Source organism: Lottia gigantea, assembly GCF_000327385.1.
Source record: "Lottia gigantea unplaced genomic scaffold LOTGIsca_15, whole genome shotgun sequence".
Taxonomy (NCBI): Eukaryota; Metazoa; Mollusca; class Gastropoda; family Lottiidae; genus Lottia; species Lottia gigantea.
This window is the reverse complement of record NW_008707797.1, coordinates 2,831,023-2,846,199: the sequence shown is the minus strand read 5'-3', so window position 1 is coordinate 2,846,199 and position 15,177 is coordinate 2,831,023. Positions and strand designations below refer to the sequence as shown.

The following is a 15,177-nucleotide window of genomic DNA, read 5'->3' as shown; positions in this document are numbered from 1 at the left end:
TGCCTTTGTCAATAAGTTTTATGTACTTATATTTGCTATACAGAGCTTAAACTTTATTCAGATTTCCTGAAATGTTTGCCGGTCAAGATCAATCAGAACTGTAAATGACTGATCAACAAACAAACAAAGTGGTCACCAGTTTACTCGTGATATTATCACAGACATTGCCCTGCACAGTATTCTGAAAATAGCTTGTGTTGGCCGAGACCTTTTAAAATTCTCATTGCTCAAATATTTTGGCATTATACCATCACATTGCATAAAAATTTGACAAAAAAATCAACAAAAAATGAAATCATCAATAGAAATCGATTCCAACAAATTCAATTCTATTTGCTTTACAACATTCCATTCAATGGCAAAAGAGTTCAATTCTTAATTGGAATTTTAATGACTTTTTCTGATGCAATATCATGAATTTCTACCTTTGTACAAAGCTATGTAAATATGCTACCTGTGCCACCCCTATCTCCATGTTAAATTTCTACTCCTCAACCCCCTTCCTTACCTTACTAGAACATGAACTGTATATAGTGTACATTGTGTAAATACAAATGATGTGTGGCTTGCTTTACTTTGAATCTAAAGCATGTGTGGGATCCATGTGTGTGCATGTGTGATATTTGAATATGTTATTCCATGGTAAAGTGCTATAATATTATTTTGGTTGTTTATGAGGCTATGTTAATAAGTGTAAAATAATTTATTTTTTGCTGTAAAATATCCAATATGCACGTTATTCTGAGATGCACATGCAATTTGAAGATTGATCTAGTTACTTATTGTTGAGATTTCCACATTATTTCATTCAACTTTTATTTGTCTTTTATTATCATTATTTATGTGTTGTGGTAAAGTTTGAGATTTAACTCCTTTAAACACCTACTTTGAGAAGGATTCGAACCTATTGCACCCAATTTCCTAACAGATGACAATCCAACTTGCTACAAAAGTAAGATGGCTTATCAAAACTGCCTATTTTATTAAGCATCAACTATATCATTGGCATTAATAATCCAAATATCAAAAGATCGGATATTTTGGATTGCGTTAAGGGTAACATAATATGGTGTTCTCGAACGTATTTTCACCATCTTGTAGCAAACCAAGACAACATCAGATACAATATTGATATGATTATGATATCAAAATTAAAAATAAAATAATATAACATCAGAATAAAAATGAAATGATAATTCAATAATGTGAAATTTTGTTGGTGATGAAATCCAGTTTAATTAACATTAATATAATGAATAAATAATTCAAATAATATGTTGTTTATGTGTAACAATTGTTATTGTACAAGTGCTGTTTTATTTTTTCCAGTTATTTTTGTTTTTGTATATTTTATTTATATTTTGCATGTAATCTCACATCGAAAGAAGCTTAAAAATGTACACCTATTTTTAAAATATTAAAAAAAAATTGCCAAAAATATTAAAATAAAAAAAATAGAAAATGGAACTGACGAAAGATGACCAACAGGGCTATTGTCCTCCGTCATCTTGAATCGTGTTCACGTAGTGCTCATGGTATAGGAATATAGTAATCAGCTAGTTGTGGGTGTCTCCGTTTTCAAATAAAAATTTCTACAAGCAAGACAATTCCATCAATCATTTTTGGTTCTTGGAACTTGGAAAATTATTTATTGTTATATCAAGAGGAATCAAATTTTTCTAAAGAAGTTGGAGACAATTAGATTTATCTTATCATAAATTTGAACTCATTTCACTGTTATTTGAATGCTTTCTGTAATTTTGAAATTCTGGCACAGAAAATCTTGAAAATAATCTCTTAAAGCACCTATAGTTAACTGATTAATATTCTATCTTATACTTGTTAGTAAAACCTCTAGTATTAGATCATTTATAGTACACATTTAGTATGTATATATTTCTCCCCTTTATAGTGGTTGACTGATAGAAATTACATGATTCTGAGGGTTATTGAGCTTATTCTATGCTATTCTGGTATCTCCAAAAAAAAAAAAAAATTAACAAGCACTTTAAAAAAAAATTTACTCAGTCTTTTAGAAAAAGTGTAAAATTAGAAATTCAAAATCATGTTTCTAATTTTACAGAACATTATATGATTATCATATACATGAATTTTGCTTAAACCTAGAAAAAAAAAAATATATCAGAATACCGTAAAGCACGACTTCAATATCCTTCAAAATGTGTTAGTTCTTAATCAATTCAGCCCACTCACTCGTAATCTGAAGGCATGTAACAGCTGTAACTATGTGAATAATATTATTTTTTTCTGTTGTTAATATTTTGTAAATGTGAGTGTATGACTGACTCAACTTGTATGCTTCATAGGAATAAAATGTAAAATTTACAAAACAATAATTGTGTACTGTCTTTATTTACTTCAAAACCCTAGAGAACCTCAAAGCAGTAGGCTGAGATGGCTTTCTGAAATGCATAGCAAAATAGCTTTCCATTGATACTGAATACAATGGGATTTGTCCTACAAAATCATACCTAGAATGAATGGGTTGATAGGGCTTTCCATTGATACATAGCAAAATGGGCTTCCATAGATACTGGATAGAAATGACTTTCCATAGATACTGGATAGAAATGGGCTTCCATAGACACTGGATAGAAATGGGCTTCCATAGATACTGGATAGAAATGACTTTCCATAGATACTGGATAGTAATGGCTTTCCATAGATACTGGATAGTAATGGCTTTCCATAGATACTGGATAGAAATGACTTTCCATAGATACTGGATAGAAATGGCCTTCCATAGATACTTGATAGAAATGGCTTTCCATTGATACTGGATAGAAATGGCTTTCCATAGATACTCGATAGAAATGACTTTCCATAGATACTCGATAGAAATGGCTTTCCATAGATACTCGATAGAAATGGCTTTCCATTGATACTCGATAGAAATGGCTTTCCATTGATACTGAATAGGAGTGGCGTCCATTGATACTGGATCAAAATCGTTTTCCGATGATACTGGATAGAAATGATTTTCCATAGATACTGAATAGAAATGATTTTCCATAGATACTGGATAGAAATGGCTATCCATTGATACTGATTACAAATCGTTTTTCCATTGACAAGAAATACAAATGGCTTTCGATTGATACTGGTTAGAAATGGCTTTCCATTGATACTTAATGCAAATGGCTTTCAATTGATACTGGTTAGAAATGGCTTTCCATTGATATTTAATACAAATAGCTTTCATTCTTTGCAGAGCGTTCTTCTTATGTGGGTCCTTTACTAACTTCAATGTAACAGAAACGGGTGTGGCTGCGTTTATTCTATCTTTGAATGTGCTCATCAGACTGTTAACAACTTAATTTCTTGAAAACAAACTTGAGCATATTTATGACAACGTGATAGAAATTTCCACTCTCTTTCTTCAAAGAAGATAGGTGGAGAAGTCAATTTTAATTGGACTGAAAATAAAATTGTGACACGTGTGAAAAGGTGCATGTCTTAATATCCAATTCATCTCTCAAACTAAACAAGTTTGTCATTTTGTGACCATTGTATGTAAAGTGCACCTTAATACTTCAAAGGGTTATTGTTGAAAGAATTCGGGTGAAAGTAGAAGAATGGAGCTCGGCTACAACGATCACGGTGGGAAACTGGCTCAGTCATATTGTACACCTGGTGCTCCTTTGACTGCTGGGTTGTCTCCGGTCTTGACTCTAGTTTAACCAATGTGAATAATTCTTAAAGTTACAATTTTACATTGAAAGCTGCTTATCTCACGGATAAGCAGGTTAGAAGCTAGACCATGATCTCGAGAGGGGGTGGGGCGGACTAAACTATGTGACTCAACAAATATCTAATTAATTATTTATTTAATAATCTAAATTTTTAAGGGGGGGGGGGGGCAAATTTCTCTTTACAAGGGCCAGTCCCTAAGCTACGGGCCTGCGGACAAGACCTATTTTCTAGAAGAAATATTATAATCTACCAAACATTATAAAGTGTATACAAAAATATCCAACCAGAAAAGGTCGTATTTAGCCAGTAAGTTGAATATATTAGTCTATATCGTGATATTGTAATATGGGGTGATATTATAATGTATATTAGTATAACGATATAGCACTGCTAACTATATATATACCTATATACCTATAGGCTAGAAATATAAAAGGTATTCAATATCACATTTACATAACATATTTACATAATATAGTATAACAAGAATTTATATAATATACCATCATCGTGTTCAAACACCTCCCCGTTAATTAGACCATGTCAAACCCGTATCCGTGATACAATGACATACCATATTCAAAGTCCCCATTTGCTATAGTAAAAGTATAGAAGTATTGGCAAAATAGCCAGCAGGAAAGGGACTAGAGTATCGTCAAATAAGCTTCCCCCCATCCTCATACTAGTAGTTTATATAATCCGGGTTTTATTATGTTAATTGTATGTCAACTTGAAACCTATATCATACATTCTCACATAAATTATATCAAAATATCTTCTTTTTTTAAAAAAAAAAAACGGATCCGGGGCTTTTTAACTTCATTCTTATTATAATTTTAATCATTTTCAGTGGTTAATATATCATTGGCATTTTGCTTACAATCAAGTCTTTCAAACGGGGAACGTGAAACGGTTGGGATTCTCCCTTGTCTTGCACAGGCCTGAAAAAAATGGTGACATTGTGGTATTTAAACTTAGAAAGTTACTATGCAGAAATTCCCGGTATATTCGATGGTATATTCTCTGCCCCCGCCGTTACTCCTACTTGGGGCCCCTACGCCTAATGTATGACTTGAATATATATTTATAGGTGTCGGTTTTCTGCTTAGACCAATATTACCATTCATAATAAATTCAGAAAGGCCTGGATAACGTGTTTTTTTTACAGAAATATTTCTATTAAACACCACAGTAACTTCTATTCAATTCAAATTGAAAAGAATTTTTCTCATACACAGCTAGGGAGCTGTAGTCTAATTTGGTGACCCGGGATGACCTTGTTGTCGGTTTAGAAATGAATGGTTTGGTTTCCATTCATAAAACAACTCGAGCCTTAGTCGGGTAGTAAAATGTCTTTGTCATGACCCATCGTCTTAAAATCGGGCAGGTTATGCCATGATTTGCTGACGAAATATCCACGAGGAACAGAGATTCGATGATGCATTTGGACAATTGGAAATAAATGACCGATTGCCTGGCATTTGCTTAAGTCATTTCAAGATGTGGTTTAGCTAGCGTATATTATAGACCTAATATCCACCCGAGAATATGTATGTGGGTTCTCAAGTAGGGCCTAAATAAGATAATCACTATATCTCTCGAATATTTTGCATATGTGAGCTGTGTCTGATGTTTTTTTTTTTACTTCAAAAATCTGTGACGGTCTAAGGCTCGGAAATTGCTAGCTCTTAACGAGTAAGATTGTTTACACTCAGTCGAACTCTACATGGCGAGATATTTGAAAAGTTTTGTGGTAACAAACCGTAACAGGCAGATTGGGAATAAAATATCTCATAAAATATCTCACACGATGTACGTCACGTGACCGCCAAATATTTCATTTATGTAATAAGTGATTACGTTAAAGAGGCAGGGAGAGGTTTCGGCCGAGGCTTCAATCCAGGCATTGGTACACATAATATCCTCTGATTTTTTAGGGAGCCGCAGTAGCTCAGTGAGTTAGACGCTTACTCGCTAACCTGGAGGTCCAGGATTCATAGTTCAAGATAATATTCTCTGATTTTTCAACCGGCTTCCCCTAGTTTGCAGATTGAAGGATCTAACATGAAGAAATGCATCTGGTTGTACCGAGAGGACAATAAACCGAGGTCCCGTGTGCTACAAGTTGTGCACGTTAAAGATCCCACGACAGTTGGATATCGAAAAGGCCAATGCGGCGCCGCTGTCTTCGAAAATGCCCCCCTTTATTGGCCAGATCATGTGCAGAAAACAAGGACGCATAAATAAACATCGATTAATAGAGAAATATTTCATGAATGATCTGCGAGGCAAATTGGATATCGATAAATCATCATTAACATAAATATAAATAAAAAATGATGACCTATTTGATTTGAGAGTTTTAAGATATACTTTGCTTTTCCAGTTTAGGCCAGTAGATAAGGACCTTGGCCCTGATTAATTCCCCATTCGAACGCTAGGACACTTAGTTGACTGGTAAAGGCTTAAAAGAAATATCTAGTACTTGAATAACGACTGTCATTAAGTTGAAGACTTAAACAAAGGTTTTCAAAAAGCTGAGAAAGTCAAAGGTATATAAGGTTGAAAATATCGACCTTAAAATACTTGACGCAGTAGACCATTTCAAGAATATCGTAAAAAGCGTGAACTTAAACCGTTTGTCCTGTAGACCAGTCAATATAACACGTTCAGACAACAACACATGACGCGCGTGCTTTGTGTAAACACACAGTTCTAGAGAACTAGGTCAGCGCTTTGTAATATAGGTCAAGAAGGTAAGAGTGGGTCAAATCGAGACGACAAAAGATTAAAATGGCAAGAAGTGGAAATTTCCGTAAAATAGCATAATGTTTAAGCCTTATGTATACCGAATCACCCATAAGCTGGTTATTGCATCCACTAGGAACGAAAAGCAAGCTTACAAGCTTAGGCTTAGTAAAATGTTGACTTCACTGCAGACTGAATGGTCTGTTATTTTCTCGATACGAGAACTATTATTATGAAGCATGTAATATTAACACAGCATGTGTTAGTGTGAGTGTGACACATGGAGAATATTACTAATTATTATTACCATACGGTGGCAATGTATTCTTAATAATTATGAAGACGTATCTTATGAGAGACAATAATGAAGGGGAGATAACTACTTTTCTTTAACTACAGACTAATAGTAATTAAATAATCGTGCTTACTATCCGAACGGCAATACAAAACCCGAAATCCAAACGACATATTGACGAAATATTCGTAGCAGCTAATGAACTTTTCATATGAGGAAGTATATCAATCATAAGAGAGTAAATATTTCATAATAAAAAGTGGTATCAGGTGAATATTTTCTACTACCTTTATTCATTTTATCTAAATTATTCGAGCAGATCGGACCTCATCAAGGTTTTTTTTAACACGACCCTTCTACCACAAAATAATAAAATGAAAACACCTGAATCTGAAGTAAGATTTTACTACTTACAAGAGAAAAAAAAATACAATTAAGGATAATAAATCATAAAATTAGATACAAAATTCATTGTGTTTATAATACGCCAATTTCTTTTGTTAGTTTACACATTTCTAGCTTATACTCTTATAGCTTTGTAGATTAGAACATAAAAATTCACTTAGGCGCTATGATGATACGAGGTTTTGACATTTAAATTTCTTCCAGTAGGTCAATATTTCTTTTACTGTTGAGTAATAACCCACATTAAGATACCGACGTCGTTATTCAATATCACCAATAAGAGTATAATATATACTATATAATTGCAAATATAATGCGCACCCGTTCTTACCTTGCAGTGAAGCAGGGAAAGAATAATGTGTACCTCATCCAGACCGTTACTTTGCTATTCAAATTGACCAATAGGAGTAAAGCTAACAAAATTGGCGACCTCTATGATGTAACATTTTATTTCTATGAATCTAATTGGTAGAGAGATAAATCATCAACTAATCGAAATAGTGTCTACGATTATAAGCATGCTTGAACAATTCCGGGAGAAGTTCATACACCAAGTCAAGATAGAAATATTCATTCAAAAAATAAAGAACATGCAATTTATCATTCTAATTTCTAAAACTTCAAATTACAAGAATATATATTTTATATCAAATCCGAACAATATACAATTTCTTTTTTTAGAATTCAGGACTACTTTCTCTTGTGGTATGATTTAAATTGAGGATGTACTTAGGTTTATTATAGTCCAGAAGTTTATGCTCCATAATACAATCTGAAAATATATATATTTATATATACAGGTTTCTATTTCATGAATGTAAAAACATATGAAGCTGTGAAGTATCAATGGGAGGAGGGTAGGGGGAGGGGTAGGGCGAATGATCCATTTACATAGGGCAAAAAATTACATGTGCATGCCCCTTGACAATTCTGTGGCCTCTAGCCTCACCTATTGAGTCTTAAAAAGGTCATTGTGGTGAAGTCTGGTTTAGTTTATAATGATACATATAGAAAGAGAGCATACATAATGGAATACAGTATCAAGACAGAAACTGCTGAATTAAATCTGCTAACAGGTTTTGGTTCATCTTTAATTACTGGTCATAATTTGACAAAACGATCATACATACCTAAAACCCAGACAGGTTTAATACTGGTTTTATTGATGTTAGCCTGGCTACCAATAAATAGATCACAACTACTAGCTGATCCAGTTACCTACAATCATTAAATACACAAATCAAATGTATTTATTTATCAATTAATATGATTGGAGCTTATATCTTAAATTCATCTGTTAAACTCTTGATAACAGTCAGACATGTTCTCTGCCATGATATGATAATAACAAGAAACTGAGACTGACTTACCTCCCCTCCACACAATCGTATTAAAGATGTTAACGCTGACCGAGGAGGAGAATTTTTAGTTGAGATAAAAAAAGTTCCTACACCAGTAAATATTGACTGATTGTAAAGTCGACCTGCTGTCTGTCTTTCTTTTCTGTTGATCTATAATAGGTATAGAATAAATTATAACTGTTTTTTATTAAAACTGTCAATTTCAGTGGGAGACTAAAACTATCGTGATAATTGGTAGAACATCAGCTTAGTTAGTGTATCATTAAAACATCATTAAATCAGGGATTTTCAACCTTTTTCTTTATAGTCTCCCTTTCAGGAATCTTGCTTTAAACAAGCATATTTTTAAAAAAAACAACAGAAAGACGTCAGGCCAAAAATTAATATGTCCGCCCATGCTTGAAGTTGTATTCATTATCGACAGGATGCACCATCTATATTTTCAGAAAAGACTGCAGAATAACAGTTAGGTTAGTGTAAAAGATACCATTAAAGCTATCAATTACTCAACAATTTAGAAATACATACAGCAATAGTAAGGTATAAGGAACTGTGTAAAGACTGAAGAGGATAACCCACCTTAACTTGAGGATAAACATCAGAGAATTCATAATCTTCTTCTTCCAACCAGCTACCTTCATCTCGTGACTTTAATACCTGGGAATAGAAATTATCTTAAAATTAACATGAACTTCATCTGATGATTTAATATTTTGTTCAGTTGTAGCAAATATAGTCAACCAGAGCCCTCAACAATTCTAGCTATATATTTCATAGTCTTTCTGTTGATGACCGGTCTTATCAGTTGTTTTCAATAGCGCACAATCAAACCGCTGGATTTACAAATTCTGTGATACAAGACTACAAATTACACCCGAACACAGGTGCAGGCCTGAAAGAATCATGGGGCAAAGACCAAAAAGAAACCATTAAAACCTACCCAATCCTGTTTAAGAATCCAGCATCCTCGAGCCACACCATTAACTAGATTGAGAGTTCTCCTGGCGTCCCCACAAACTACATGAGTTGTTGTATCAGATACATTATCCACCAATAAAAATCCTCCTAACTTTTTAATCACTGATAATACTGTTTCCTGTTCCCTGAAAAAATTGCCATTGAAGTCTACTGACAAATATACCCTTGTATTGACAAAAAGACCTGTAGCAAGTCATTGTAATTAATGTGACCAGCTTGCTTGGTTAAAACTCTAGCTGTTAAACTTGAGGCAGTACTTACGAGTCTAATGGCAATTTTTGAGAATCAACACTTTATGTTCATTCCAATCAGTAGTATACCTTTATCAGATGAGCCTCAACATCCTACCTGTAAATTAATATAAAATTTATTTGACCTATCATGGAATAAGGAATTTAAATCAGTACTTACTGAGTATGCATGCTGGTCATCACAAGAGAAGGTCTAGTAACTTTACCCTTCCCGTCTGTTTCATTCTTCTCTTTTAAAAACGAATTAGCTCTTCGTAGCATTACCTTTGACCCAGTTGGCTTTTCTGATTCTTCAAGTTCGTAAGACATATCATTTCCACGATTTTCAGAATTTCGACTCGTTCTTTTCTTTGGCACTTGCGAATTTTTACTGGTTTTAGTTTTTTTCGGAGGAGAGTTTTGATTGCTTTCAGAAATACTTGTCAATATCTGAGCACGAGTCGAACTTTTCTTTCGATTTACGAGTTTGAATTCGTCAATACTTCGTCGGGAAGGTGCGTGACTAAATGACGGCATTGTTATGTCACCGAATACTGCAGACATAGATGCACCCAAACATCCTGTTGTTTCATTTCTAGAAGTGTCTGGATAATCTGACATATTTGCTCTGGACATGTCTGGATGATCAAGCATATCTGCACAAGAAGTATTATGAGGATTTATTTCAAGTCTTGAGGAGTCTTGTTGACCAAGTTTAGAAGGATCTTGTTGACCAAGTCTAGAAGAGTCTTGATGAGCAAGTACAGAAGAGTCTTGATGATCATAATTATGATCAGTTTTGTCATTTGATTTGGACGCCTTTACAGATTTTGGGGATGTCTTTGAAATTCTGTTTTCTAAATTTGAGCAGTTATTTTGAGCACTAGAATTCAACTCTGGGGTTTGCACTGGAGTGGTTTCTCGAGATTTAGACCCAGCAGAAATTCTCATGGATTTTCTACGATTTGTTGAACTTTTCCCTGAGTTTGTTTCATCAACAGTTTTTAAGGAATTCTGATCACCATTTGAAGGTCTGGATGTTCCAGTCTGCTTAATTTGTTCACTAACTTGTTTTACACTTTTAGTAGAATTCACAGAAATTTGGCCACAAGGAGAATCTGTTCCATTTGTTAGGGAATGTAAGGCTGGGGATGGAGTGGCTTCCTTAGAAGCTAGACTTTTTCTGCCTTTTCTTACACTTTTGGTAGACTGATCAGGACTTTGCTTGCATGGAGTCTGTGTATCAGTTCCATTAGAAATTGAATTAACAATGGGAGAGGGTGTGGTTTCCTTGACAGCAAGACTTTTTCTGCCCTTTCGCACGTTTTTACCAGAACTTTCCGAATTTCCACTGCATGGAGCATCAGTACCATTTAGAGATGGTTTGTCACAGCTTGGAGTTGAAACACCCGACTTAGAGACCATACTCTTTCTTCCATGTCTGACTATCGCAGAGTCACTTGTTCCACTGGCTGTTCCATTAATTTCAGTCCCTCCCTCTTCACTTATTGTTTGAGTTGTTTCCCTTGAAGCAACACTTTTTCGACCACGTTTTGAAGTTTTTGAGGAATCAATTTCTGGTTTAAAATTAGGGGATGGTGTTTCCGAAATAGATTTTAGACTAATCACTGATGATCTCCGTGAACTGCGACGTAACAAGTTATCTTGAGGTGGAGGCAGATCTGGTGTTGCTATGGAAACACGTCTGCTAGATTGTCCAGTCTCTGATAGATTCATAGAAGAATTTGAAGCGTGTGATTTGTTGAGAATTGAAGAGCGTCTACTACTTCGGCATTGACTAGTTGTTTCAGAGTTGGCTCCCTTTGATTCCACATCTGCACCATTCACTTTTGCACTTCCTTCAGATGGCGCTCTTTCCAATACATGCTCTGAAAAAATATTTTTTACTGGTTTTTCCTTCATTGTAATGTCTTTTGATTTTTTCTTCAAATTTTTTTCCTTCCCTGAATTCTCAGAATCTGTGTCTGCTTTCCTCTTTTGACCTTTGACCTTCGAGGTCAAGGCAGCTCTATTTATGAATACAGGCGAATCTAACAAAGATGGACGAACAGTTTCCGAACAACTTGAAGGTTCCAATAAATATGGTTTCGGAGAGTTTTTGTCAAGCACATTAAATAATTTCCGTTTCAAAACAGTGGCCGGTTCTTCATTTTCAGTTTTTTTGGCATTGTCAAAACTTTTCAATATCCTAAGACCTACAGAATCAACCTCTGGATTATCGATTTCAGGAAAATGGAAGGGTGGTGATTTGTTGACAGCATGAACTATATCGGTATGTGAAGTTTCATGATCATCTTTTGATTGGTTAAAATTTGGTGTCTGCATCTCTTCTTTTCCTAAAACTTTCAATATATTATATATTATATCAACATTAGAAAGAAAGAAAGAAAGAAATAAGGATAACATATTAGGTTCACAAAAGATCCTTCCTACCTTTGCTAAACCTGATTGATCTTTTCCAGATTTCTGCTTGAATTATGAAAGAGGCCACATTACTAATCATACTATTTGTATGTGTTTAATACAAGGGAAACAAATCTAATTCCATGACCAGTACTTCTGTAAGTCTGTAAGATGTTGGCTTTCAACCCATTCTGTTAACTAATCTTATTATACTATGACAAGTGACTTACCATCAAATAACTTTCTATGTAAAGGAGGTAGATTTGATAGATCACCAATCATAGGAGAGTCTGTTCCGCTGCCATCACTACCAGCACCTACAAAATAAACACACAGACTGTTAAAGATATTGTAAGGAAATTTTCTTAACTTTTATGTGCACAGAGGATAATGATAGCATCAATTTGCAGTCAGACATTTTAGGTGTTGCAATTCACTAATACACTAAATCTAAATGTTATATGAAAATTATAATCTAAAATAGCAATATTGAAACGTACTGTGATTAAGTCGAGCTTGACGTAATCTGTTCACTGTATCTTTAATACTAGGTGGAGTGTTGGGTATCATCAGGGGTATTGGTGATCTCCAGTCAGACGGGGACGGCTGAAAAAAGAAAGAATATTAGATAAACTCAGATATAACTTCAAAATATAATTTATTTACTGATTATTCTGAAATAGACTTTTTGATTTTTTCTTGATTTCTTCTAATTTTACTAATCACAACATAAAAATCAATTCAAAGAAATGAAATGGCTACTATCATATTGTTAAAGACCTAACTTACCGGAGATCTAGGCACTGTGTCGTAGGCTAATACAATAGGGGAGGCAACTGGTGTAGAACATCCTGATAACCCAAGCCGTTCTTCCTCTTTCTTCTTCTTCCTATCATATCTCTCTGAACTCTTGGCTACATCATGTTCAAAATCATTCGGCTGCATTGACTTCATTTTCTGTAAGAGCATGGAATAGATTGTGAAAGTTTTCCTTAACTTTTCATGTGAATCAGGCTACTGATAACATCGATTTGCACCATTCCAATTTTCAGTCAGACGTCTGTTGGTCTTGCAATTTCAGTTAAACTAAGCTTTTTATGACGTAGCTATTGCAAACCACACAATTTCATAAATTATGGAAGAAATTCTACCTTTAATCTATTCTTTTTAAAGAAAATTGGGGTAGATTTTTCTTTCTGAGGTAAAATAGCAGGATACATCTCTTCAGAGACACATCTTCCATTCCGTAAACAACTGAAAAATAAACAGCCTAAATGAGAGAGGTCTTCATAGTAGAGCTCTTTATAATGGAAATTTTATTTGATTGTTTCACTATCATTGAAATAAAAGATTTTTATATATCGCCACAAAACTCTTTAATGGCCTAAGTTTAAATTTTGTTCTTTCGCAAAGGTCAGCTCTTTGTCTGGCACAAAAAACATGACAAAAAGATTTACCTATCAACCCATAAAACAGACACAAGATGGATGCCTTTCTTCTTGGCTTTATCCACAGTTCGTTTATTTCCATCTTTAAATATAACATGTGTAACGTTGTCGGTAAAAGTTTTCTCAACAATGGCACCATGAGATTTCAGCATCCCACTAACTGCTTCACTTCTATTGTCATTATTGGTTCTTACTTCAACATACGCTCGTACACCTACAATCGAAAAAAAAAATATGTTTTTCATATGATTCAATTAAAGCTTTGATAGTGAAATCAAAGGATTAAAAACTGTGAAATTTTGACTCATTTTAATCCTTGAAAAATATAAGCATATATCTAAAGCAAAGATGGACAACATACATGAAGGAACAAGATACATTTACACAAGCCAAAATCCTTCATGGAATTTATGTGTGCCTTAGTCTGTAACTATATAATGTTATTCTTTCTTTGAATGCCATTGATCTTTCCATGTAAAAAACAAGGGAGATAAGTTGATACATGGTTCATTCAAACAATACCTTTTAAAATAGGCTGATCTTTCCCACTATCTTCATCTCCCTCTGTTTCATTATCTTCATTCTCCAGTATATCAATCACATGACTAATATTCTTCTCTAGCGTAGAGTTCAGATCAAACTCAGATACAGGACTGTCTGAAAAACTCTGGAAAAGAAAACCACATTTTAATATACTGAACTAGAAGTACATTTTTCAGGCTTATTTAATTACCAACTTTATAATGAAGAAGGTGATAATAGATTCTGTCCTGTGACCTATGAATTCGCCTGCTTTTATCAAAAATATGCAATAGTTATATACTAGAATTGTAGTCCATTCCGAGTTATGGTCTAGTTTCTTTGACATTGTTACTATTGTGACTTGTCTCGTGACTTTACATTGAAACTCAAACTGGTTTGAATTTAAATTTAGAGTTCGTTGCCGAATTGGCGCAGAATATTTTTGACGCTCGTCGTATGCATGGTTGTCATTAGAAACTCCTAACCTTGTTCATTCTGTGAGATTTGGCTTTTTATCATTAATATTCATCGAATTACATCTTTATTCGAACATTTTCTTCAAATATGGCGGGTATTGACCGTAAGGTGAAGGTCGTTAGAGACATGAGTTATGTCCCTTCGATAATTTGGACCCAGACCACAACTTTCTTAACTTTTATTGGTGGATTATAAAATCATTACATTTTGTCGCTTCTGGATCGTGTACTTAGTTTTTAGAACGAAAGCGTAATGATTTTTGGTAATAAACGTGTTTTTATGGGCTGATTACGATAATCATTACTAATAAAACTGTTTGCCGAAACTTTCAAACTCATAAAAATTTGTAGGATGGGTGCCTTTGGCGCCTTTTTACTCCAATTTAATGGTAGATTATGCCCTCTCATAACCATTTTATTATGTTTTAATGTTCGTAAACCACCCTCTCCCCTTGAACAATAATAATACACTTCCGCGAACTTTAACGGTGCTACTGGAAATATCTATTCCGGCAAATTTGCAGTTTAAGAACTATGCCTACCAAAAACTCTACATCCTCAAATTTGGCTCGAAAT

The 15,177-nt window shown here is 34.1% G+C and overlaps 2 protein-coding genes across 2 annotated transcripts; both read right to left on the bottom strand.

Annotated features, from left to right (window-relative positions):
• Positions 1-2,492: 2,492 nt before the first annotated feature.
• On the bottom strand, positions 2,493-2,819 carry LOTGIDRAFT_112084 (hypothetical protein; the record flags this gene model as incomplete). Its single annotated transcript, XM_009050526.1, has 1 exon — positions 2,493-2,819. The coding sequence occupies one exon, from the start codon at positions 2,817-2,819 to the stop codon at positions 2,493-2,495; it is 327 nt and encodes a 108-aa protein (XP_009048774.1).
• A 6,280-nt stretch (positions 2,820-9,099) lies between these two features.
• LOTGIDRAFT_79964 (hypothetical protein) lies at positions 9,100-9,941 on the bottom strand (the record flags this gene model as incomplete). The annotated part of the gene is made up of 3 exons (XM_009050525.1): positions 9,100-9,180; positions 9,464-9,626; positions 9,913-9,941. Coding segments are annotated over 3 exons (273 nt in total), but the record flags the coding sequence as incomplete, so codon positions are not given.
• Between the last annotated feature and the right edge of the window lie 5,236 nt (positions 9,942-15,177).